Source organism: Mus pahari, chromosome 17 (genome assembly GCF_900095145.1).
Source record: "Mus pahari chromosome 17, PAHARI_EIJ_v1.1, whole genome shotgun sequence".
Classification (NCBI taxonomy): Eukaryota; Metazoa; Chordata; class Mammalia; order Rodentia; family Muridae; genus Mus; species Mus pahari.
Genome location: NC_034606.1, coordinates 49,699,394 through 49,725,445, shown reverse-complemented (window position 1 = coordinate 49,725,445; position 26,052 = coordinate 49,699,394). Strand labels below are relative to the sequence as shown.

At 54.9% G+C, this 26,052-nt stretch overlaps 1 protein-coding gene across 4 annotated transcripts in view; it reads right to left on the bottom strand.

Moving 5' to 3' along the window:
- Positions 1-24,146, bottom strand: part of Prr5 (proline rich 5) — a 39,999-nt gene extending 15,853 nt beyond the window's left edge. The window contains exons 1-2 of one of the 4 annotated variants that reach the window (XM_021216519.2): positions 24,095-24,146; positions 6,428-6,547 (exon numbers count right to left, since the gene is read on the bottom strand). In XM_021216519.2, the coding sequence (XP_021072178.1) occupies positions 6,428-6,537 (110 nt within the window). In that variant the 5' untranslated portion in view covers positions 6,538-6,547; positions 24,095-24,146. Of the gene's footprint in view, positions 1-2,547; positions 2,664-6,427; positions 6,744-17,855; positions 17,980-24,094 lie in introns of those variants that run through there. The other 3 variants (XM_029548029.1, XM_021216518.2, XM_029548030.1) reach the window with 3 other exon arrangements.
- Between the last annotated feature and the right edge of the window lie 1,906 nt (positions 24,147-26,052).

Sequence of the window (26,052 nt, the reverse complement as noted above, 5' to 3'; positions counted from 1 at the left end):
TCAGGCATGTCTCCTCCCATCTATCCAGTCCCATCCAGTCCCACTCAGCCCCTCCTGAAATCATGGGCCTGCCCACACCCTGCTACAACTCCAGGTCTGGGCTCCTGACACACACTCTGGCTCACCAGAACCTGCCAGGCACCCTGCAGATCCTGTAGTCCAACCTGGGCAGAACTTCCCTTCCTTCCTGTATGTTCCTCATCCTCCCAGCTGGGCCAGATGCTGGGGGGCTCTCTGCATCTCTTCTCTCTTTCCTTCCCTTGTATCCAGGTCCTGACTTTGCCCCCACTCCCCAGTGCATCTAGTCCCATGACATAGCCCCCCAGGAGCCACTGGGGTCCCAGTCCCCACAGCCTCTTCCCTGGGGCAGAGGGATGTTAACAGTGAAGCTGACCCTGTCCAGGCTCTGCTGATTACAACTCTCTGAAGCAGGAAGCTGCAAACACTTTTCTCTAAAGGGCCAGAGGGTCAGCTGTTAAAGGTCCGAGGGCTACTCAGTCTCCTGAAGCTATCTGGCTATCTGCTTCGATGCCGTGAAGTTAGAAATGTTAGTGGGACTGTATACCAATAAAACTTTATTATTCATATGTCAGATGACAGACTGGGTTGAGCCCATGGCAACTGCATGAAGTTCAAGCCCTGCATGACCTGCAGAGAGCCCCTGAGCTGAGCCCCATGGCACTCAACCCTCCTTGTGCTTATCCGGGCACTCAGGGGAAGCCGCTGCCAGCCCCAGGACATTTGCACACGCCTTTCTTCTGCATGGCTGTCCCCTGATCCTCTACTATCTACTTGGTCCCTTCTTCCAGGTCACAGCTCCCCTCAGCCCGTACAGCCTACATCAACTCAGACATGCTTAGCCGGTGTGGTCCCTGGACTAGCCTTTCTCTGCTGCTAGCTACCCTTGTGAAGACCAGATCACTGTTTGCCCTTCTCTTGAACTTGGCCCAGAGTGATACCCGAGAACTTTCCTACCATGCCAGGGAAGCCTTGTCCATAGAAACAGATCGACTGGGGGTATGGGGTGCTAAGCATGCCCTGGGGGGCTGAGGACTCCATCAGAGCAGACAATGGAGGTCCAGACTAGCCAAAGTAGGAACAGCCCCAGTTTTTAAGGTTCTATTTGTCCTTCTTCCATTATACCTTCTGGAGAGACACCCTGACTCTACTTCCCTGGCTCCCTGTGGTGTAGGGTGCAGTGGTCCTAGTGCCCTGGAACCCCTCCTACCCAAGGCTGGGCTCCTCTGGTTGTCAATGGTGTGAATCACACTGGGTGTGAAGGTATCTACTTAACTACTCTCCCCTCCTGCACTACCCTAGGCCACCCATGGCCAAGCCAGCAGCCCCGAAGTCCCACCCACCACCACAGAGTCAGCTGACCATCTCCTACGCTAGTCCAGGTTGAGGCCTCTCCCACCCACCCCTTGTGCCCTGCACAGACTCAGCCTGATGGACAGACAGCCCAAGGGGCGGGCCTGGGTTTATGTCTTGCTCTAGTTTCCAGGCCCTGGTGTTCCCTTGAGCTGAATGATCAGTGCCCGCCTCCTAGGGGTGTTTCAGGGGAGGGACACCTGGGCCACACCCAGCCTGTGGACCACCCATGTGGTCTCTCAGTGTTTCAAAGGCCAACGCATGGTGGGGAAAGTCAGACCTCCATTGTAGAAGACACTAGGGCTTGGAGAGGCCAAGAGACACGGCTAGTCAGCAGGACCAGAACTGAAATGAGGCGCTGGCTTACAGTCCCCGCATCCCATAAAACAAAAAACCCAAAACAAAAAACAAGGGCTGGAGAAATGGCTCAGCGGTTAAGAGCACTGGCTGCTCTTCCAGAGGTCNTGAGTTCAANTCCCAGCANCCACATGGTGGCTCACAAGCATCTGTAATGAGATCTGATGCCCTCTTCTGGTGTATCTGAAGACAGCAACAGTGTACTCATACATAAATAAATCTTTAAAAAAAAACAATTAAAAAAGCAACCCCACACTCGGGAGGCAGAGGCAGGCGGATTTCTGAGTTCGAGGCCAGCCTGGTCTACAGAGTGAGTTCCAGGACAGCCAGGGCTATACAGAGAAACCCTGTCTTGAAAAACCAAAAAAAAAAAAGCAACCCCAAACAAACAAACAACCCCCCCCATACACACATAAAAATTAAAACCTGTCAGCTACTTGGGAGAGAGGGAGGAGAGGACCAGAGGACCCCATGTGATCTGTCATCCTGAAACACAGAAGTGAAACCCTGCCTTTCTCAGCCACAGCCTCCAGGCCAGTGTGACAGGCCCAGTCAGGACATCTGCACATGGTCCCCTGGAAACCACAGGAAGTGGAGGGACTTCCGGGTGAGGCCAGGGGAGGGCATCCTCAGGTGTAAAGCCCCACCCCTCTCCGGCCTCTAGCATCTACCAGAAAACAAGGCTCTCTGTGCAGGCAGGCCAGGTTCTGGCCCTGGAGCACGTATGACCTCATTGGGTAGGCACAGGGAGAAGCAGAAGCCGGGCCCAGCAACAGCTCAGCCTGAGACAAGACTGCCACCAGAGGAGGGGCTGCCTACTCCAGAGAGGAAGGGCAGGTCCCTGAAGGCCAGTCTTGGTTCTCCTGAGGATGAACAATTTCACCAAGAGTCTGAGATTCCTGTAGGGAGGGGTAGGAACACCATCTTTCCCAGATTCCTGGCTTGGTCTGGAGTGCCTAGAGGCATCAGAGGACAGGGAGACAGTCAGGCACGGGGGAGCTGGGGGCTGGGGGTTGGGGGTTGGGGCCGGCTTCCTTAATGTACCTGGAAGCTACATGACAGGAGGCCATGGCCGTACCTCAGACTTGTTTCTTAGTACTTAGGGACCAAGGTTGGTCCTTGAGACCAAGTAAGGAAGAAGAGGGGCCAGGGGTGCTTATCTCACAACTGCTAAAACCACGCCTAACGAAAGCCAAATCTGTCCCGACATGTGTCACTCAGCCACACTGGGCTAAGGCACAGTGCAGCATGGCTGCCTCTTAGGGTGGCTCTGGGCGCTCTGTGCTACCTTGCCTAGTTTCCGGAAGCACCTGAGTCCCTCGGCTCCAGGTCCTTCCTTGTCTTTAAGAACAGGACAGGACACTAGGTGCTAGCTCCTTCTGGCTTGTCCCCACCTGGCTTGTCCCCACCCTTCACAGATTCCGTGACCACACGAAGCCACCTAGGCAGGCTGGACCGTCACCTCAGCTCAGCACAACTGTAATATAACCGCATCTTCAAGGTCTCCTAGCCACATGAAAGCCCGCATCCACAGGCTGAGAACAAGGGTAGGGACACTTTGGGGGTCACTGTTCTGCTAACCCCAAGGGGATGAAGGCACAGTGCCCACCTCCTGGGGGTCTTTCAGGAACAGGCACCCAGGACACCTGGGCTACACCCAACCCACCGCCCACTATCTGTGGTCTCCTCAGTGCTGCAAACACCAATACGTGGTGGGGACACCAATTACAGAAGAAAACACTAAGGCTTAGAAAGGCCAAGGGTCACATCGTTTATTCAGCAGGACCAGAATTGAGACGAGGCACTGGCCTACCAGTCCTCCTGTCCCCACTCTTCAGGATACACAGGTTAGACCCTGCTCCTTTTGATTCTCCCTAGCTCTGTGGGCTTTCCAAAGTCCAAGCAAACAAACTAACCCAAACCCAAGCCAAGCCAAAACAAAACAAAAAACCTGTCAGCTACTTGGAGTGAGGGAGGATGGAGGGGTCCAGTCTCAGCCTGGGCCCTCAGGCAGAGCTCAAAGGCAAGATGAGTGAGGACCGGAAACCTGAGGGTCCTAGCCTGGAAGCTTTGGCTCTGACCTGGGTGGGATTTAGGGTGTAGGTGACTCCTGCATCTCTCTGAACCCCAATATTCCCATGACATGCCAAACCCCACCTAAGGTTCCCGAGAGCCCTGCTGCTCATTGTTCCCACCTGAGTGAGGGCCATCAGCCCCGGGCATAAATCTCTAATCACCAATGCTTGCTTCCCTGTGCCCCACATGGGACAGGAACTCAGCGGCATCCCTGGACACTGGGCTCCCTGGAAGGCCTGGTTCAGATTCCAGACAGTGCTGTCAGGGGACATCCTGGTCACCCCCTCCCTCTCACATCCTCATTCACTTTATGGACATGGATAAGGATAGCCCACTGGGAGGAGGAGGAGGAGAAGGAAGAGGAGGGCAGGGGCACACACCTTGCCTTGCAGGGGTCCTGCACTTTGGGGTAGACTTTCCCCTGCTCCTGCCTGCCTAGGGCTCCCACCTGCTGGGGGACAGACAAGGCACTGGCTGAGTGAAGGCTAGGGGCTAGGATTCCCCCACGAGTTCCCCTAGCACCTTAGGTCTATTGTGGATACCGGCTAGCTTCTGGGAGTTTTTCTGGAGCCTCTAGGGGTGAGAGGCTGGAGGACAGCAGGAGCTAAGCCATCAGCAATTACCACCCCCTCAAAGCCCCTGGTTTATTTTCCGACTTGGTCTAGGGTCTCTGGCTCTAAGCAGGCTGTTCGCTCCTAAACTAAGACTTCAGCCTGGTCAAGCCAACATGAAAAAAATGAATGAATGAATGAATGAATGAGTGAGTTAGTGAATGAATGAGTGAGTGAATGAATGTGTGGACTATCTTAGGACATAGCAATAGCTGGGCACTGAATTCGAGGGTTGTACCCAGTGTCCCTGCAGTGGGTTGGACAGTCCCTGGTGTAAGGCTAAAGCCTCCAATCTGACTGGGAACTAAGACTCTTTAATGCTGCAATGGTCTCGAGATGAAGAATGAGGACCATAGCTTGCAGGGCTAGCCAGAATACAGGAGGCTGACACAGCTGTCCTGACCCTGCTCAGGGTTCATGTCCTGGAGCCCTTGCAGGCACTGGAAAGGCAGCAGAAAATGAGGCAGGAGCTGGGGCTAGGAGGCGACTCTGGGCCACCATCTCCAGTCCCTTCACTTATGTGTGTCTGTATGTGGGACGGTATCGGGACTCAAGCCACGCAATGCTGTACAGTATGGGTCCTGGCTGTTTTGGGCGACCCTGAATCCCTCAGCTGGGATGGGGGCATAAAACCTCTCTTGTTGGCTAGGATGGTGAGAACCCTGAACAGGCTGGCCCAGGATTGGAGCACAGAACACAGCCAGAGCCTGCCTCCCCAGGCAGAGGGAGCAAGCCTCCCCGCTCCCAGCGCTCTGGCAAAGAGTAAATCTCACAGCCATGACAGGTGGCACGTGGAGCCATCAAAGCCCTCTGAGCCAGAGGCTCCCAGATGGGGTGAAAGGGTCCCCACAAAATTGCTTCTAGTAACTTCCGAGACACTACTCTCTGAATGTTCCTAGACTTGAGTTCTGAGTTACAGGGTATACCTACTGGGTGCCAGAATTCATGCTCACAGCCTGATTATACATCTTCCCATTTAATCCAACACAAGTCACTCACCCATATTATTGATAAAGAAACTGAGGACCAGAGATGGAAAGCAAACTGCTTAGGGCCACACAGCAGAGGAGTGGAGTTGAAATCTGAGCCAAAAGTCAGCATGGCTCCACTAAACCCTGGCCAGAGACAAGGAAGGGGACGAAGAGAGTGGTGAGCAGTTCTGGGGCAAAAGGAGTCTTCCTTCTCTCACAGTTCTGCTCCCAGCCCAATGAGGAGACCGGTGTAGGCCCAGCATAGAGGGAAATTAAGGCAGGTAGTCTCAGCTCTCAAGCAAGCTGCAGCTTAGTGGAGGGTGGAATTTAGGGTCCCAGCTGGCAGCTGGGTGCCCCCAGGTTGCTCTTGGACTAGATGAACAGAAGACATGTGTGTCCAAGTGACAGCCGTGTCCCTAGTGGCAGACCACAGAGGGTGAAGAACCTGGCAGGATTTCTCTGCCAGGTGGAGGGGTGGAGTGGAGAGCCAGCATCCATAGACCTCCCTCAATCCGTATTTTCCTTTGGATGGAAATATATTTTTTTTTATTTTTCTTAAGAGTCAAGAGGAGACCCACCGGGGAACTCGGCTAAAAGAACTATCTGTGACTGGTTAGGAGCACAGCTGGGGGAGGGGCTTCCCACGGCCGGCTGGTCCTGGATGGGCCTCCGGAAGGGTCCGGTAAGGAATGTCTGGCAGCTGGCGCACCCCCGCGGACAGCTGGGAGGCCCGGGGTCCAACTTGGGGAAAGCCACCGCCCACCCCGCGCCGAGGGCCCGACACGCATACAGGAAGTGCAGCGGCGCCCCGCCGGGGGCCCGCGAGGTTCAAGTGCGCCCCTGCGAAGTGAGGGCTCAGAGGCCTCCTGCTCTCCGGCCGCCAACCCACCCACCCCCGGGGGGGGGGAGCGATCGTGGGCTCGAGCCGCCGACACGTTGCACTCACTTCCCTCCCCGCGCGCGGCCCGGCGGCGGGGCGAGCTGCGCGCAAAGTGGCGCGGTGCGGTCTCCGGCCACGCCGCTCCGGGCTGCGCGCCTTACCTGTTCCAGGTGGCGTTGGCGCAGGCCCGGCGCTGCTGCGTGCCCCGCTCGTCCGTACCCGCCGCGCCCGGCTCCCTCTTGCCCAGGTCACTGAGGCTGGGCGAACTCATGAACTTCAACCTGCGGAGAGTCCTCATGCTCACCCCGGCCCACGCTCGCCCCGCGTCCCCTACGACGATTGTCGGCTGCTAGCAGCAAACCCGGCGACCCCGTGGGGTCCCGCCCCGGTCCTGCGCCCCCGCCCGGGGCAGCACGCCCAGCGCGGGGCCCTGTGAACCATGGCTCGCGGCGGCGCAGCGTGGAGCGCTCGGAGCGCAAAAGCAGGCCGGGGGCGGGGCCTCCCGCCTGGGCGGGGCCAGAGTGGGCGTGGTCTCCCGTTGGGAGGGCGGGTCCGGCGTCTTGGAGCCCTCTGCGGCCAAAGGGCCAGCTCAAGGGGTTTGCACTCAGCCACCTCCCTTCTTCCCTTCGGAAGCCAACACACAGGAGCCACAGGGCAGTTCAACCCCAACTGTCCACCCGGCACCCAACCAACACTGTGGTGTCACACACACACACACACACACACACACACACACACACACACACCATGCACAGGGACTCATAGGCTCCCATTAACGTCTCCTGAACTCACTCCCTCTCCGGTCACCCATCCCAGGAGGAAAGACTGTGCCCACAGAGATCCATCCAGACCCCTTCACGTGGACACAGGCTCCGCCCACTGCGGATCAAAGCTTTCTGCGGGGTGCCTCAGCCATCAGCCCCACCCCACCTGATTTTAGCGTGATCCAGGCTCTCCTAGAGCCTTTTCTCAGGGGAGGGGCCAGAGACTAAGGTCCTCTCAGGCAGGTACCTTGGATGATTGACTGGCCAGAGGGGTTGCTGCACGTGGGTTGAAGGAATGGAGGGAAGTGACACCCCCTGAATCTCAGATCCTCTTGTATGGTAGAAGTCTGAGTGTCTCCTCAATCCCTGTGACTTAGGCACAAGGCAAAATGATCCTAGGACAGGAGAGCCCTGGGGCATTGAGACAAATATGAATTCTACCTGTTGGGGATGTTGTGGGGCACCCAGGGCAAAATAATCTCTCCCGGGTTCTGCCGGCAGAACATGGCAGGCTGAACCAAGGCTCAGGAACACACAGTGCCCCAACTCCTGACACACAGCCTCCTTCAAGCAAGACCTGGGACACCCACTCGTTTTGCCTGCCACTTCCAAGCACAGCCCCAGGTGACTTGCAGGAGAGTAGAGTCATGGTTCAACAGCTCCCACCATCAGCATTTCCTAACCAGCCACTGTGTACTGGACACCCCCACATGCCTGTCTTAGGAGGCAGGGATCAAACAGACAACTCCTTGTTCGCAAGAACTCTCACAGAGCCGAAGGCCACTCAACCTCCTGTGAAATGGTAGCCAGGGCAGGGAAGGACTGGGCTCCCTCTGCCTCCTTCAGTCAATGGCTCCAGTGAGGACCTGATTTGGGGGTCAACAGCAGATGAATTCGCCAGTCTCCAAGCAAGGGTGGAGGTGTCAACGACAGGTACCAGCTTTCTGAACCATGCCAAGGAACCCAGGTCTGGGAGGACGCGGCATTCAGGTGGGGGTGTATAGACTGCTCACTCAGATAGGTGTACAGTGGTGGCCAGCATGGCTGGGGGGGGGGGAAGGGAGGGGAGGGGAGGGCTGTCACTGCTCCATAGCACTAGCCTTGAAAGTTCTGGGTGGGTGCTCTCTACCCCTGGAGCAGCTGTAAGCCTTGGGTGAGTCACTTCTCAAAGGCTTCAGTTTCCTGGGTGGAAAGTGAAGGCCACACATCCATGGCCCCTCTCTACTCCTCCAGGACACCCAGTCCAGGCCCTGGGGTTTTACATCCTGTATCATGTATGTCCAGTCTCTGTCTACAAACTCTATGTGAGTCAGGATAGGTGTGAATGCCGGCCAACGTAAAATCACAACCCTAACCCTCAGGCTGTACTGCTCTCACAGAGGAAACAAGTCTGGTTCTCAGCACTAGTATATGGCAGTTCACAAACTACCTGTAACTCCAGCTCTGGGAATCCAGCGCCCTCTTCTGGCCTTTTGGGGGCACTGCATGCAAATACACAAACCCACACTCAGATAACACACACTCATGCACATAATCAAAATTTTTAATTAAAAAGGTCGGATATATTTACTAGAACCTCCTCTTGATTCTACCCACCCTGCCCCGTCCTAGGTCCTTAGCACCCTAGCCTGAACTACAGACCCTTTCTGACCACTCTCTCCGACTGTCGCCCGTTGCCCTCACAAACAACAGCTAGAGCTGGCCACAACACACATTGCCCTCCTGAGTTCCCACTGTGCTGAAGAGCAAGCCCAAAGCCCCCAATCTTTGCGATGCCTTCAAACCCTGCGAGCCTCTCTGCTCTCCAGAACACCCTTCAGTGGAGATCAAAGTTGAAGATCATCTCCCCCTTCTCTGATTGCCCTTGCCCTGATTTAGACTTAGTCTGGCTTTTTTTGGAATTGTCTATCAGAGCCAGGAGCCGGAACTTGCTCATACCTACCTTCCCTATGCTTGGCACACAGTAGTTACTCAATAGGAATGGCTAGATATATCTATCTCATGTTTTAGGTCATATCGGTGAAAACCAAGATGCATAGACACGAGGCTGCCATTTCTCTGCCACGGGTGTTGCTGCAGCAAAACCCGGGTCCCCTCAGAAAGGCCTGACCTTTTATCCAGCACAGTTGGGCAGGACAAGGGGCAGAACTGACCCCTGGCTGCCCGTCTGGCAGGGGTGGCCAGATGGGAACAGGGAGGCTGTCTGAGCAACCAGAGGGAGGGAGAAGCCTGGGAGGTGAGGGGAGACCACAGTGGGCAGGAGAGGAAGGAAGAAGTGAACTGCAGGGGGCCCCTAGGGAAGGATCGAGAAGCAGGACAAGCAATATCCAGAATGGGTGAGACTTAAAAGACATCTCTAGTGCCAAGTGTAGGGGTGCTGGCCTGAGATCTTGGTTGTCGGAGGGTTGAGACAGGAGGACTGCCTTGAGTTTGCAGCCAGCCTGGGCCCTGTAGCGAATTATAGACTCTGAGGAGACAGTGTCTCAAAGAAAGGAAAAGAAAAAAAAAAAAAAAAAAAGACAACATCTCCAGAGAGTGAAGAAACGAGCTGTCCCCGCCCCAGCACAGACGAACACTGGCTACACCCACAGCCCAATGCAGAAGTGCGACGGAGACGCGGGGGTGCTGTGCCGCCGGGTGTTGGGGCTGGTGGTAGGCAGCTCAGTGCTGCTGGGTGTGAGTGTTGGCGGTAGGAAGCAAAGGGCAGAGCTCCCTGGGCCCAGAAATCCACAGCAGAGTCTGGGAGGAAACCAGGCTCCTCCAAAAAAGACAGCGAAGGAGTTGGGCGGGGGCAAGACTAACTCCTATAAAAGTGTTCCTGTGGCCTGAAGTGTCAGAAAATCCCAACAAACCAGAATACAACAGCCGAATTTGGCAGAATTCCTAGACAGCTCTTGGTACAGTTATGACCTCTGTAAGCAGGTACAGGGACCTTACATGCCTCTCTGGGTCCTCCGGGTACTGATGGGGACGTTTGGCCTTGGTGCCTGGATCCAGGATTCAACAGTTGTTTTAGGAGTGGCCTTGAAGAGAATTGCCTGTGCCTAAGATTATTGATTAAGGACAAGGGAGAGAAGTGGATTCATTCACGAACCCCTCAAGCTGCCAGTGTCCCTACCTCAGAACCACAGTCTCCTTTCACAGGACCCAGGTTTCATCCCACCTCCACCTGGCCAGCTAGAAACAGGAACTTAAGACAGGATACTGGCCACCGAGGGAGACTCAAAGGCCATCCTTCTCAGAGTGAGCCCTAAGTGAGCAGCTAGGATGGAGGTTCATCTGGCCTTGCTTGACCCAACCTTTAAGGGACTCAGTGAACACATCTGGAAAATGGGCAGCCTCTCAGAACTCGAGGGTCAATAAAGATAGAAGCTGAAGCCCTTTGCGAGGGACCACACTCCCCACAGTCCTGAGTCATGGGGTATGGAAGTACTGAGGGGCTGGGCCCAGGTGGTTCATTTTCAGGGCACAGGACTCTCAACCCCGGACCTTTGATTTTTTAGTCTAGGACAAGATCACAATGTGGTTTCACCCTCTCTTTTCCCATGTCAATCAAAGAGGACAGAGAACTTCTTTGAAGGAGTCAACTGAAGAAAGGATCCTTGCCTGGGATGGAAAGGACAAGAGAGGCAGGGCTTAAACAGACTGCCTCGTCTGGTGCTCCCAAGGCTCTGGTGCTCCCAAGGCTGCGGTGCTCCCTGGAGGTGATGGGGGTCTCATGTCACAACAGAGAAACGGGGGTTCAGGGAGGCTGGGGCACATGCACGGAGTCAGGGTGTGTAAGTGGCAGGGCTGAAGCTGCAGCCTGGCCTGGTGAGCAGGAGAGAAGCAGCTCCAACTTAGTCACTGTCACCTGCCACCCACAATGCACCCTCCTCCCTAGGCTCTCCTTCTAAGGGTCATCCACCCCAGAAGGGGTCGTTTTGCTCCCTGTTGGCAAGGTCCAGCAGTTCCCCAAAGCTGACTGGCATGATGTCTCTAGCAGCCTGTGGTACAGTTACCAGATACTGTGGTCCCAGATACCCAGGAAAGGACCACGGGCAGAGAAGGCATGTGCCTGCTCTGTCTCTCTGGCCTGTGCCCCCGGGCTGTGCCTCATCCTTGGTGTGCAGAGGAGGGTGGAACAGGAGAATCACCAGGTCATGGGGTCACACCAGGAGCTTGGTAACTGCTCCTGTTATAGAGGACAGTGGGAGGGACCCTGAAGGTGGGCTGCAGAAGCCAGGTGAGCCTGTCACCATAGGGCAAGATGAGGCTAAGACCTTGGAGGGCTCTTCTCCCTGCACAGCAAAGCCAGCTGACCAATCGGCATTCAGGGCAGGACAGGAGTCCATCAGTGTGAGAAGCAACACACTATGCCATCTGCCTTCTTACTTCATGCCACCTTCCCTCAGATCTTCCTGACACAGGACACCCCACCTGGCTATTCCTGGTCCCCCTGTTAAACACTCCTCCCCTCCTCCCCTCCAATGCTTCTGGCCGCTGTGGGATTCTGACCAGCAGAGATCCCTTGTCTCCAACACCCTCACCTCATCCATGTGATCCCAAGAGACTCTCTCTCCCTCCAAAAGTTTCCCATCTGTGAAAGTCTTGGTACATCAGTTTCCAAAAGTTCTTTGGGGAGGAGTTTTAGAACCCTGGTGCTGATCTCTCACTCAGTGCCTGGGAACAGTGAGGTTCCCTTTGGAGCTGAATCTTGGGGTGGCAGAGTTGGTACTTTGATTCCCTTTTAGGAGACCCAGCCCTGTCAAAGGCACCGTGACCTCAGCTCCTGTTTCACGTGGATGCCTATGGCGCTTGCTCCCCCACTCTGCGGGTGAAGGCCCACCCACCAGCAGCAGCAGTGACCTGCAGGTTGCCAGTTTGCCTTCCTGCTCTGTAGTCTCCTCGCAGCACCTCCTTGTCAGTAGCTTTCTTCCTTAGAAGCATTCTTGGAAAGAGTGAATGACGTAGGAATCAGCTCCTGCGGGTGCAACCCGAGAGGAGCCCAGACAGAGTACACAGAGGCGTGGTAGGAGAGCTGAGTGGAGAGAGTTCATTTATTCTTCTGTTGTCTGAACCTTGCACCTAGCCCTGCCTGCCAGGTAGGAAGAACTGTTCGCTGTCAGGGACCCAGATCCAACGTGGGCGATAGGAACAGAGAGAACCAACCCTTGGCCTGTGTCCCTTACTTCCTGGTTGAGGCCCAAAGAGCCAGCCAGGGCCTCTCGGAGGAGGGTGCTAACTATCGAGGGGGTTGTTCCCCCAATCTTTCCTAATATCAGGTAGCAAGACTGGACTTCTACACCCAAGAAACTATCTGAGGAAAATTTTTCTGATCCCTGAGCTGGGAGAAGGGTCAGGTCACATGGTGGAGAGGGGCGGGGACAAACTGCAGCAGTCAAAACTCAGCTCCTTCAAAATCTCCATTAAGGAGAGACTCCCTGGATGGTGACATTCCCAGTGGACCTAGGGACCAAGATCAGGAAAAGCAGCAATGTGTATCAGGTACCTGCTAAACCCAGCCCAGGCCACTGAGGCCCAGCTGAGGTTCCAAATCTTGAGGTCACAACAGGGTCACCGGCTGGTGAGAGGCAGGGCCAGGACTGACTCTGGAGTTCCTGTTGCCTATTCAGCCTCCAGCTTCTCTGATATCAGGCAGCAAGACTGGAACCCAGTCGAGGACAGCTGGGCCTACCACTGTTGCCTGGGCATTGTGGGTAGGCCTCTAGGGATCCTGGCTCTCTACTGCCCCCCAGAGCTTTTATAGGGAACAGCAGCATCTGTGGGCTCAACTGCTCCCTGCCACTGGCTTTGATCCCTGGTCCCCTCTAAATGGGTCCCTGCCCTGCCTACCTAATCCTCAGATCTGTGCTTTCTGAGAAAACTCCAAATTCCAAAGCCTGGCACTCAGGACCCCAGGCAGGCGGGGTCCAGCCCCTATTCCTGCTCCCTCCTTCGAGCCCTCCAGGTCCTGTTCTCCATCCTTCTGGGACCTCAGAATCCCGCCTGCTTCCCACCTAGCATTTTTCCAGGCTCTGCCCTGCAAAACAACTTAATCACACATGCATAATTAAGCGGTCCTGGTCAAGGTACGGCCTGGTGATCTCTCTTTGGCTCCACCTCTCGATGGATGGTTATGTTTTGGTTTTGGTTTGGTTCTGAACATAGCCATTAGTGTCAGGGACATGTCCTTGCAATCGGCTCCTGAAAGCTAACTTTTGATGAAAAGCGCGCTGCCGCCGTGCAGGCTCTCTCTGGTCCAACCAGGCCATTAAAGGCAGACTGGAAGCACAGCGTGCCTCGATCCATCTGCCTGCCTCTTTCACTGCAGGTCACTTGCTTACTTCTGTGGGTAGACCCGTCAGTCACCCAAGGGTTGTCTGTCTGAAAGCTTTACCTGTCCTCCCCCCACCCCCGCCCAGCATCTTGCTTCAAGGCTAAAGGCACAAAGAACAACTGAGGCAGATGGAGCCAACTTTTACAATGTCCTGTTCCCGACCCTGAAAGGCCCCAAAGGTCTCCAGTCACTGTCCCAAACCTGCAGCCACCTGGGATGCCAAACAACACTGAGAGACAAAAATCTTTATGACAAGGGACAGACACACTCCCGAGCAATGGCGAACTGCAGAGATTCAAGGGACAGGACACCCTGCCCCCCTACAAGGAGGGCCTCTTCTAGGGTGGCCAGGCTACATGCTGGACCAGGAGTGTCTTACAGGAATCAGATCAGTCCTCACATAGCAGGAATAACTTGGGACCACCTTGCCAAACAGAACCTAGATGGGGGTCACCCAGGCTACACCTTCACCAGGACTGCTTAATTAGGTATGTGCTTACATTGTTTTGCAGGGGAGCTAGAGATGGGTGGCTCAGTAGTTAAGCTCTTAATGCTCTTTTAGAAGGTAGTTCAGTCCCCAGCACCCACTTGGCGGGGGTGGGTTGGATTGGAGGGGGTGTGACGCACAACTGCCTGTAACTCTAGGGGATGTAACCCTTCTTTCGGCCTCTGTGAGCTCCTCCAAACACATGCTCTTGCACATGAATAAAAGTAAGATAAATCTTTTAAAAAGGAAACATGGTCTCACAGTGTAGCTCAGGCTAGACTGGAACTCACTATGTAGCTGTGGCTAGGAGACTTCAAACTTAGTGCTTCTCCTGCCTCAAGTGGTATCAGGTGGGCCACAAGGCCTGGCATTTCTAACCCTGTGGTTTCACTCCCAGTATGGGAAAGCTGAGCTGAGGGTCTTTTTCCAGATCCTTCTACTCTCATCCAGACCAGGCTTTCCCTTCTCCCCAGACCAGCTAGGCCTCCCTGGAGAGTCCTGGGATTCCGAGGAGAAAAGGACCCAGCCTGGGGTCAATGTGGGTGAGCCTTGTCCTTAGCTCATCATAGCACTTCCTAACTTAAACATTTTTATTACCTTGATTTACTTAGTGTGTGTGTGGGTGTGGGTGTGTATACACTCATGTGCCTTGACACACACGTAGAAGTGAGAGGCCAGCTTATGAGAGTCCATTTTCTCTTTCTACCAAGTGGGTTCCAGGAATCAAACCCAGGCCACCACCTTTACTCACAGAATCTCTTTCTTGGCCCTACTCCTTTACTGTTTATGGAATGGGGCACTGAGAACCACACAGGAATGCATTGCAATCTGCTTTTGACACCGTCGTTGCAGCCACCCTGCCTACCTCGGTCACCTCTGGCTCCAGCTTGCCCGAATGTCAGGCTCCCTCCTGGCAGAAGCCCTCTGACTCCTTGACCTAATTCTTCCCTCTGCATTCCTCCTCCCCCTTGGCTTGGTTGGGATCTTGGGCTGGCTGCCCTGGGGCTGGGGCTCCTGGGTGCTGAGGTGGGTTATAAATGGCCAGGGTCCACTCTGCTCCCTGTAGGGCAGGGCTACCTCACACCAAGCCCCTTCTCCACTGGTCTCCACTGTCACATGACTCTTTTTTGTCCTCTTGGTCACGGGTCCCATGGCCTTCTCTCCCCTCCTCTGCCTTCCCCTCCACGGGCTGTGCATTGCTCTTTGTCCCCAGACATCTTGGCCAGCACCACCTTTCCTGCTCTTCTGAGAAAGTATTTCAGGATATGCTTCTATGCTCAGCCCTACAGGGTTCCCCTCTGAGGGTGGAGCTCCCACGGTGCTCCCTCTGAGGGTGAGGCTCCCATGGTGCTCACTCAGAGGGTGGAGCCCACATGGTGTTCACTCTGACAGTGGAGAACTATAGAGTTCACTCCGAGGGTAAAGTCCCACGGAACTCACTCTCGGGGTGGTGTCTCCAGGGTGCTCACCCTGAGGTTGGTGCCCCAGGGTGCTCAGTGCCACGCAGTCCTTATTTTCCCCACTTGGTGTACATCTCCATGAAGCATACTCACTGGGGTATATACCTGCCACCAGAAGTGCCACTCCCCCACGAGAAGAACCAGGCTCCCAGCTTAGAAGGTAGGTTCTACAGGCAGTGGCATTCAGTGGGTCTCCCATTCTGCACATGCTGGCCCTCCAAAGGGCAAGGCTGGCTAATTCCTAGGCCCAGAGTTGCCAAGTGAAGAAAAGCACCAGATGGGGCTGCTCAGTAGCCGCAGCGAGGTGGTCTCCATCTTGTTGCCTCAAAATCTCTCTGCCCTGACCCACTTTATCAGAGTCTAAGTGCTTGTGTCTGGGGAGGGGGTGGGGCAGGGCAGGCGGTGTACACACCTTGCACGAGGCTGCCACCTTCTGGCCAACCGCCTGCTGTAGTCATTACACTTGACCGCACAGCTCAGTGATCTCCCAAGCGGCCCCCGTGTTCCTAGAGTAAGCTCCATAGGCTCTATGGCTGAAGCAGGCTAGCTAAATCAGGCCCTACCACCCCCGAGCGGCAAAGACTGCTAGAACATCCCATACCTGCTGCGTGTGTGTTCTGCAAAGCACAGGACTCCCGGGAGCCTGACTGGAGGGGAGCTGGCTCTCAGCTGTGCAACTCTCAAATACTAGACACTCAGAAGTGACAGGCACAAGTCCCTTATGTGAATGCTGGGAGGAGTGCCCAGTTCTGCGGATGTTGCTCTAGGAATTCACCAGCAGGGACACCTTGGCAAGCCATGAGGCTCTGTCAGACTATCAACAAACCTCCCTTATCAGATTGCCTGGTGGTTAGCTTCCTCCTTCAGACTGTCTGCCCAGCTTCTCCCGTCAGACTGTGTCTGGCGAACCTAACCTAACAGACTGGCTTGCCGGCCTCTGCCATCAGACTGTGGTCAGCCATTGTCTCATCAGGCTGTGTCCCTGAACGACCTTGTGGCCACTGAATTCGAGGTTTTTGTCACGGGACTTCCGATATATACAAAGTCACTGAAGGAACCTTAGAACGCTCTTCAAAAGCAGAAGATAAAAAAGAAAGGAACCTCTAGAGAAAGCGTTAGCCCCACCAGGGCATTCCCATGTCATCCTTTTCCACGCCCGGCTGTGCATATGTGTCAGCCACTATTAGTAGTGGCTATTAGCCCCAGTCTTCCTGTCCCCTGCCTGCTTCTTAGAGTGGACAACACTGGGCCTGCCCCCGGGACTTGAGACAAGGTGTCTCCTGCCCTGGGCCCCACTTGTCTCCCAGGCCCAGATGGCTTTACTCTCCTCCCACCGCCCATCTTCCACCACCTTTGAAAGCCAGGCAAACAGAGGCTATTTGCTGAGCTCTGCATAGATAGACAGACAAGGGTTCATTTTGTTCCTCGGTGCCTTCACTGGACACCTGCCACCCGCATTCCCTGTCTTCACCCAACAGACACTCTAGGGCATCTCTAGGCCCAGGAACTTTCACACAGAGTCCTGAGAAGACACGGAAGTGCTGTAGCAAGCACTTTTCAGGGCCAGGAGCAGGACGCCATGGCTGACATGGGAAGACACTGGGACACATGACTGGGAGTGTGTGTGTGTGCGTGTATGTGTGTGTGTGTGTGTGTGTGTGTGTGTGTGCGCACAGACAGACAGACAGACAGGAAGGCCCTGCAGAGCAGGATAACTTCCCGCAGGAGCTTGAAGACACAGCGCCCTTCAGAAGAAGCAGCAGCAAAAAGTGGCGGCAGCAGGGAGGCCTACGAGGGGCAGCTGAGCAGGCAGGAAGGAGGGGCAGACACCAAAGGCAGCCAGAGGCATGGTGGCCTGGCCAGAACTGGAATTGTGGCCCTGGTTTGGCAGCCCACAGGGTCCCCACTAGTGACTGGTGTGGCCAGTTCCCTGTCTCATCCTCAGATGTTGTGGCGGCAGCTCCAGGGACCACAGATTTTCCCCAGGGAACCTGACAACCTCAGAGACACTTCCATCCTGCCCAGCGAGTTCTCTCCTCAAGCTTCTGGTCTACCGCCAGGCAAGCCTCCTTCAGGCTGTGCCAGGGCCTTTCTGGAAAATGGAGCCTTTCCAAATGCCCACTGAGGCCCATCCCAGCCTCTGGGATGTGAGGACATGAAGGACACGAAGGAATTATGAGCATCAGAGAGGTGGAGCAACCTACCCAAGGTCACACAGCACAGAGCACACATATGACAGAAGCTAGACTGCCGGCTGTTTTATGAATGGATGAGCAAAAAAACGACTCGGCAGCCTGGGCGCTCTCGCACCCCGCGCAGCAGAAGGAAGGGACCATCTGCCGCTGTTTTTGTTGTTGCCGATTCAAACGTAAAGTCCCATACTGCCACACGAGGCTGGACCTAGGAAATGGTCTTTATCCCGAGTCAGACACTTCTCAGAGACAGACTCGAGATCAGACAAATGGCAAATCTCCTCTGACCACCAGCTCCGGAGAGACCTGATCCATGCCACCTCCACACAGACTCAGCGTCCCCGTGCTAAAGAGGCAGAAAACCTACCTTGCTCAGGAGCCAGAGGCCGCAGGGTGGGCGAGGGAAGGAGTACCCGTGGCCTGTCTGCCTGTGACCTTGGCGGAGGCCCGCACAGCCCAGAGCAGTCTGATGTCGGCTCAGCATTCACTGCTCTGGGTGCCCTGGTCTTGGGGCTACCCAATGGTTTACATATTACGGGGAATCCACGTGGCCACGGGACAGCATGCAGGAGGGCTGGGCAGAGGGCTCACGGGCTGTGACTCAGCGGAACCTGGGGGAGGCTGCAGCCAGCTTCGGTGGGAGCTGCCCATGGCAGCCTACGCAGGGAAGCCCAGCTGCCTGGCTTCCGATAAATATTTTATCATGCTTACGGAGCAGGTCCCAGGCGGTTGCCCGTAGCCCTGAAGCCTAAAGCACACCCCTTCCTGTCCAGGCTTGAAGTGGTGAGAATAGCTGGTGTCAGGAGGTATAACCAGACATCTCCTTTCACTTCTGACCCAAGATGACTTCAGGGTATCTTGGCGCAGCTCAGCACACAACCCTGCTGAGGTTAGGTTTGGCCATGCCCTTCACACGAAGCTCCCTTCTTCACTCTACCTAGAATGCCAGCCAGACTCAGCCCTGCTATCCTGCTGGTTCAGTGCCAGCCACCTCCCCCAGGAAGCCCTCCTGGATGTCCCTTCCTGTCATGTAATCCCGGGAAAGCCTATTTTGGAGCCCAGCTCGACAAGGTGCCCCAGTGATGGGAACAAGATGAGGTTGTTTGAAAGCAGTGTGGCCTTGTACATACGAAGGCTCACTCTAGCCGGGGAAACTGCATTGAGTCAGGTGGGCACGGAATGTAAGACCCAGCCCCTTCTTTTGGGGACAAGCACGGTAGAAAGGCTACCGCCAATATAGCTCAGGATGACAGCAGCCACCATCAAGGCCTTTCCAGCTTGCTAGGCACCTTCCATGATGTCCCATCTAAGGCTCACTCCTTCTGAGGTCTCTGAGATACAGTGATCTGGGTTTCATTTGGCAGAGCCTGAGATGCAGAGGACTGTCACATCTCTGTGACATGGGGACCCCACAAAGGGGTGTGTGACATACAGAATGTGCTGGATGCAGGGTGTTGCCTGGCTAAGAACTCAGGCATGGCAGGAGCTGGGAGCTGGGCATTGTCTAAAGACAGGGAGGAGGCTGGGGTGACACCATATGAAAAGCTGGACACACACTCAGATGGCGCCTGACACACGTGGGCTGGGCATCATAGACACCACCCTTCTCCAGGATCTATTGGGAAAGAAAAAAAGCCCATGCCAGGCAGTGGTGGCACATGCTTTTAGTCCCAGCACTCAGGAAGCAGAGGCAAGTGGATCTCTGAGTTCAAAGACAGCCTGGTCTACAGAAAGAAAGTTCCAAGACAGCCAGGGCTGCACAGAGAAAACTTATCTGGACAGACAGACAGACAGACAAAGAAAAAAGAAAGGAAGGAAGGAAGGAAGAAAGGAACCAGAAGCTGGGCACAGTGGTGCTCACCCATAATTCCAGTACCTGAGAGTCTGAGACATAGGAGGTTAGCTTGGGTTATATAGTGAGTTCCAGGTCAGCCTGGGTTACAGGGTAAGACATGGTTCTGAAAACAAAACTCAAACTCTGGAAATAATGGCATTGGTCTGAGGGTGTGGGCAAAGTGAGGCTGGAGTCTCCTTCCAGGCCTTGTGTGGCACGAATAGGCCGGTGTCACGGGTGACAAGGAACCGGCCCACCAGAGGGTCTTTGGGCACATCCTATTTACTCTCCTTGTTGGCATCTCCCTCGGTCTCAGGCCTGGCTGAAGAGAGGTAGGATGGATACAGCTGTGAATGATGTAAGTGGGAGGAGCCTCCCAGCCCCGCCCATGCAGCCGGACCAGAGCCATGCTCTATCTTCTCCTGGTACAGTTAAGGCTACAAATCTAAATGAGGGCTGTGACCACCCATGTCCTAGACTGGCAGTCCTAGGGGAGTCAGCTCCCTCCCAACTGGGATAACCGGCAGCATGACCTTGGATGTAGCTACTGACCTCACTGCCCCATGTTCACCTGTACAATGGTGTCACCATAGTGCAACCTTGCAGGATCTGCAGAGGGCAACATGGAAGCAGGTCTATGTACCTGTGATTTGTCTTTCTAGAATGTTCCTAAGGCCAAGATGGGTTACACTGGCTCACAGTACTGCAGGCTGCTCCTGTCACACTCTGCAGCCACACAGGGTAGAAAGCTTGTTTTACACGGAGAAAATTGAGGCACGGACAGTAAGAACTCCTCAAACTCAAAGAGGGTGTTGAGGGTGGAGCCAGGTCTAGAACTTGGGTCTAGAGCTAAGGGGGCTGTCTTCCAGGCTGGGTGTTCTCCTGGACTGACCTTTGGGTGCAAGGTCCTGCTGGACAAAATGATTTTAAAATTTAACGACAGCCTTCAACCTGTCTAGCAAGCAAACTTTGAGAACCTTCTAGAAAACACACACACACACACACACACACACACACACACACACACACAAATGCATGCAACTGATGCTGGGATCCAGGGAGCCCACATGGTAGCCCCTGATGATAAGGTATCTTCTCCTTATCTACAAGCAAACCAACATGGCAAGTGTCAAGTGGCTGGCTACAGAGACCCAGGTCTGAGCCCTGGCCCTTTTCCTTGCTGGTCCTGGGCCTCAGTCTACCCATCTGCTAACTGGGCAGAAACACAACAACCTCCTGGGCTTCTGCAAGAGTAGACAGAGGCCAGAGAAGCTCCCAAAGGGCCCAGCATCGAGCAGATGATCAGGACACAGGGGTACCTGTTCCGTTAGGGTGAGCCAAGCTTTGCAGCAGGACCAAGTGGAACAGGGCCTCTGCACGCCTGCCGGACCATCTTCTAATAAGGGGCCTTGCCCTGTCCCCTCCCCACATGTGCCAATACAGAGAGGTCAGTAGACTCAAGGCAGTAAGGTTCCCCTCCTCTGGGGTGGTTACAGGTGGCACAGGACCGCTAAAGGTTTCTTGTACTCTGTGATGTGGGCACCTGTCCCTACCTCACCTGGATCCCTTCCAGGTGATCACTGTGGGCCTGATGTCAAGGCCCACAGTGGCACTACAGCTTGGGCCTGGACGGCTTCCCTGGAGTCTGCAGTGCCGCAAGAGTCCAACAGTACTTATAAGATGGTGTCACTACAATAGGGTCACCCCAGTCCCATCGCCAGAGCCCTCTTCCTACCTCACCAGCAGAGAACCCTCCTGGCTGGGGCAACCCTCTAATTCTCACTGTGACACATGAGGCATGTGGTGGCCATTTTCATCATCTGATAGACAAAGCAGGCAGCAGCTAGAGGCTGGGAAATTTGCCAAGACTGCTGGGCTGGCAAAGGTGCACAGATTAGACCCTGGCAGCCGGGCCAGAGCCTCTACTTAGCCCCAAACTGTCTATTCCCACTCTCACGCTTCAGAGGAGGGAACCACAGCTCCCAGGGGGTCAGGTACCTTCCTGGAGCAGGTGGCTCTGGGTTTCCCCTCATGCCCTCATCTCCTAGGCTTCTCTTCCTGGGCCTGAGGGTTTGAAAGCCGAGAACAGCACTGACTACAAAGCTCTCGAGTTTAGAGCTCCCAAGGTTCCGTGAAAACATGACTCCAAACCCTCAAGCCCCTATCTGTGCTGGCTGTGGTGGTGTGCACTGGCAGCCTAGCACTCACTCCAAGGCTGAGCCCTGGAGTTCAAGGCCAGCCTGGATAACAATGAAATGTCTTCCCAACCTCCCTTCCCCCCCTTCTTGAGACAAGGTCAGAGTCTCTTGTTCAGGCTGGTCTGAAACTCACTGTGGAGCTGAAGATGACCTTGGAGTTCTGATCATTCTGCTTCCCCATCCCCAGTGCTGGGATCATGCCTAATTTATGTGGTGCTGAGGATCGAACCCAGGACCTTGCAAATGCCAGACAAGCATTCCATTAACTGAGCTATGATGCCAGCTGAGATACTGTCCGGCATCCAGAGAAAGAAAAGTCTTGTATCCAGATTCAGTTTTGAGACATGAAGATGAACGGGATTAAAAGAGAAGAACATTGTTACATTGTATTTAAGGCGTCATTCTTAGCAGACCTCTGCTTCCCACCTCCTGCCTCTGAATGGGGAGTGACTGGTCCCTGTGGCCTCCTGGGCTTCAGGGCAGGATCCCCTGGTCCTGCTGTGTAATGCAGGGGACATCTGTTACCCTCATCTGGATCTCCAGCTCTCCATCCATTTGTCACGAGTGCCTGGCTCTCTCTGTGAGGTCTCAGTCCCACCTCCAGTCCCTCCAGCCACCTGAGGGCTTCGTTCCTGGGTCTGAATCCCTGACTGGGTGGGGAGTTCTCTAGGCGGCTCTCCCACCACCCCTGCAGGCCCCTTCTTGCTCATAGAAGCTGGCATCACACGGAGTGCCCGCTCTTCCTCCCCAGGCATTTCCGCCCAGCCAGCCCAGGCCTTTCAAGCCATCCATTAGAAACAAAAGCCATTTGCCAAGCAGCCGCTGCACAAATACTTTCCCTGCTGGTGAGGAAATACAACTGTGACCATCACCCTCCATTAACACAGTTATCCTGAAAATAAATGCTACCCACCCTGGGGCTGCTATTCCCCCCCCACACACACACACTTCTGTGCACATCAGTGGATCCTCCTGGGGTACCCAGTGTGGGTAGAAATACCAAGTCCTAGTTTTCAGAGGAGACACCAAGAATCAGAGAAACAGTGATTCCCCCAGAGCTACACACTCACTCAGCAGTGGGCCTTGGAGTTGGCTCAGGCTGACTTGGTTTCATAGCAACCTGTGACCTACCGTTCAACAAAGAGCCTTGGATACTAGACTCGGCCGGAGGACCACTCAGGAGGTCGTAACCTCTGGCAAGGGGACCCAGGTTCACAGAGAGCAATGGCTGGCTCAGGGACACAGCTGAGCCTTGGGACCCTTCTTGAGGGTGAACCCATTGTCAGCCAGCCTCCTCTCCATGAGGCTCACACCTGAACATGTGCCAGCCCAGGGCTAGGGACTGAGGGACAGATGCAGATTCCCGGGGCCCCAGAAGCATCCCAAGACAACCCAGGGGCCTGCATCCTATGACTCAAACATCCTCAAAGAGGACTGAGGATGCCCAGAGATCTGATGAGGAGAGCCCCTAGCCTCTCCAAGGAGAGATTCTCCAGGGTGAACCCTGGCAGAAGCCACAGGGAGATGGGGCCTCTCTGAATGCAGACCAGGGAATAGGCCCAAGGCCTTTGGGAACCTGGACACAAGCAGGTGCAGCCACTCTCTCAGCCAAGCATATCCCCAGTCCCTCTACTTCCTTGTCAAGTCACAGTCTCCACAGCCCCTCACAGCGTCACTCCCACCCATGCCTGACAGGGATATGGAGGCTCAGGGGACAGGATGGAGTTGGCCTTCTGGGGCCTGCAAGGCCAGGGACCCTCCCGAAGCTCCATGCTTTCTTCTCACCCTGGCTCGGCAAGGGAAATCTTGGAAAGCATTATACTCTACTGCTCATATGGGAAGGCGTGTAGGAATCATGTGATTTGGTCACGGGCTCAGACCCTGGCCGGGCTAATCTGCCAGGTGTCCTGCCCTACCTGTCAGTGGCCAGGGAGAGTGACAGATACCTAAGTGCTCCTCCCCCCCCCCACCCCCCGGGCCTCTGACTGTGTGGGATCAGCCTGCTGCTCTCATTCAGCTCGAGGTGGCTGGAGGGTCAGGGCAGAGGCAAGAGGCCAGAGGGTGTGGGGGCATAGCCTGAGCCAGGAACGGCTTGGAAACAAGGGTCCCCCTCCCTCGACCATCTTTGTTTGCTCTATTAAGGGGGATGATAGAGAGGGAGGGGCAGACTTCGATACTGAGGAGGCATTGAGGAGGATCATGATGGAGGGAGGGTGATAGGACGGCCAGGCGACTGGACAGAGGGCTGGACGGACCCCAGCGGGACCCACCCACAGAGATGGAGAGAAACTCAGACACCAAGAGAAGGGGGCGGGGCAGGGGCCTCTGAGGGACGAACCGGGAATATCCCGAAAGGCTGACCGAGATGCTGTACTCCTCCAGCCCACCCCACCCCCGGCCGCCCCCACCCCTACCCTACCTCCGGACGCTCGGCTGCACTCACGCGCACACGCTCACAAGCACTCGCGGCGCCGCCCGGGTCTCGCCTCCTGCGAAAGCGTGTGAAGCTCCCTCTCCCGAGCCCGGGACCCTCCCTACCGCCCCGCCTCGCCTCGAGAACCGACCGCGGCTCACCTCGGTCCCCGTGCAGCCGCCGCAGCCGCCTCCACCGCGCAGAGTCCGGACAGCCTGGGGGAGGGACTGCGGAGGCCACGCCCACAAGAGACCACGCCCGCGGAGCCCGCGCCCCTGCGAGACCCCGCCCAGTCCGTAGAGGCTCTGTCTTTAGCTAACGGAATTGGGACGCTCAAGGGGCTGCGGACACGCCCATCATCTCAGCAGGGCGGCTCCTCCTTGTATACTACTGTGTGCATTGCGCAAGCTATATATCCCATCCTCCCTGTAGGAGGCTCCTGGAGTCACCCTTGGGGCAGAACCCCCAGAACATATCTCTTGGTGGTCCTTAAATGCCCACCGAAAGCTTCCAGGTGTGAGAAAAAAAATCTGACAGACTCAGTCCTTGTCCTGAGTCTCAGAGAACATTTGCAAATATCCCGGCTAAGATTCTTAAAGCTTGTAGCTACCTGGGACACGTCAGCATTCCCTTGATTAGAAGAGAAACGCTATCCTGTCTCCCTCCCCCACAGGGCCCAGCTCAGTTCCTGGTGGGTCACAGCTCTGTGCCATTTCCATTTTGCAGCTGAAGAATTGTTCTTGTGGGAATACCCAATGCTCTACACCAACACATGTCCAACACCCAAATTTACCTGACCCCCCCACTCTCCTTTTCTGATGAGGTGGTAAGAGATGAAGAGGTCACTCCAGGACCAGGACTTCCCAGGCAGGAAACCTATCCAGGGTCCAGGCTTCCTTGCATAAGACTCAGTGTAGATGGTTGCTGGTTATTGTATATGTGTATGTGTATGTGTGTGTATAGAGATGGTTGGAAAGTTCTAGAGTGCAATAGTGCCAATCTATATGCACTCTCACATACACACCCTTTCTCTCCCATCATTTGCTCATCTGAAGTGAAACCATGCTGGCTCAGAAGTTGTGTTCACTGATGACAAGTAAGGTGTCAGCCCTCCTGGTGGCTACAAATTCAGATCCAGCCAAATTCAGAGTAGACCCAGGGGCCCATACAATCCAAGAGTGAGGCAGACTCCCTGAGGGAAGGTGTACCTGGCAGAGGGCAGGCTGGAACAAAACCTGGGGCTAACATGTTCTCATGAGGCATCTAGTCTGAGCTGACTGTGTTTGAAGGGGTGTTGGCTGAGGTTCCCGAGGTGTTGGAGAGACACAGGAACAGAAGGTTTTGATGGTGCTGGACCCTTTGGCCACCCAGGAGGCCTCTGGTATGTGACCACATACACTCACCATCTCACTTTCAAATCAAACATCCCTTTCCCTTTACTTAAGCACCCCTGACTGGCTTGGAACTCTCTAGCAACCCTGGCCAGAAACTCCCAGAGATCCGCCTGCCTTTGCCTCCAAAGGGCTTGGATTAAAGGCGTGGGTCACCGTGCCTGGCTCATGTTAAATTTTCTTATTTTGAGCAGATCACAGATATAACACGGAGTTATAAGAAATAAATAATACAGGGGCCTCGGGAGATGGCTCAGCAATTATGAACACTGGTTGCTCTTGCAGAGGACCCAGGTTCAGTTACGAGCACCCACACAGTGGCTCGCGACTGATTGTACTTCAGTCCCAGGGGGTCTGATGCCTTCTTCTGACCTCCACTGGCACCAGGCACACATGTGGTACACACAGATACACATGGGCAAAACAGTCATACACATAAACAAATAAAAACCAATAAATAGAAAAGAAAAAATACAGGGCTGGTACCGTGGCTAAGCGGTGAAGATACTTGGCACATGCCTGATTGCCTAAGGTTGAGCCTCAAGGCCCACACAGTGGAAAAAGAGAACCAGTCTTTGACCTCCACAGGAGTACCACGGCACATCACCCACCTCCAATAAATAAGTAAGTGTTTTTTTTTTTTTTTTTTTTTAAAATAAGAGATTAACTGGGTATGGTGGTGCACAGCTAATCATCTTCGCACTTGGGAATTAGAGGAGGAGGATTAG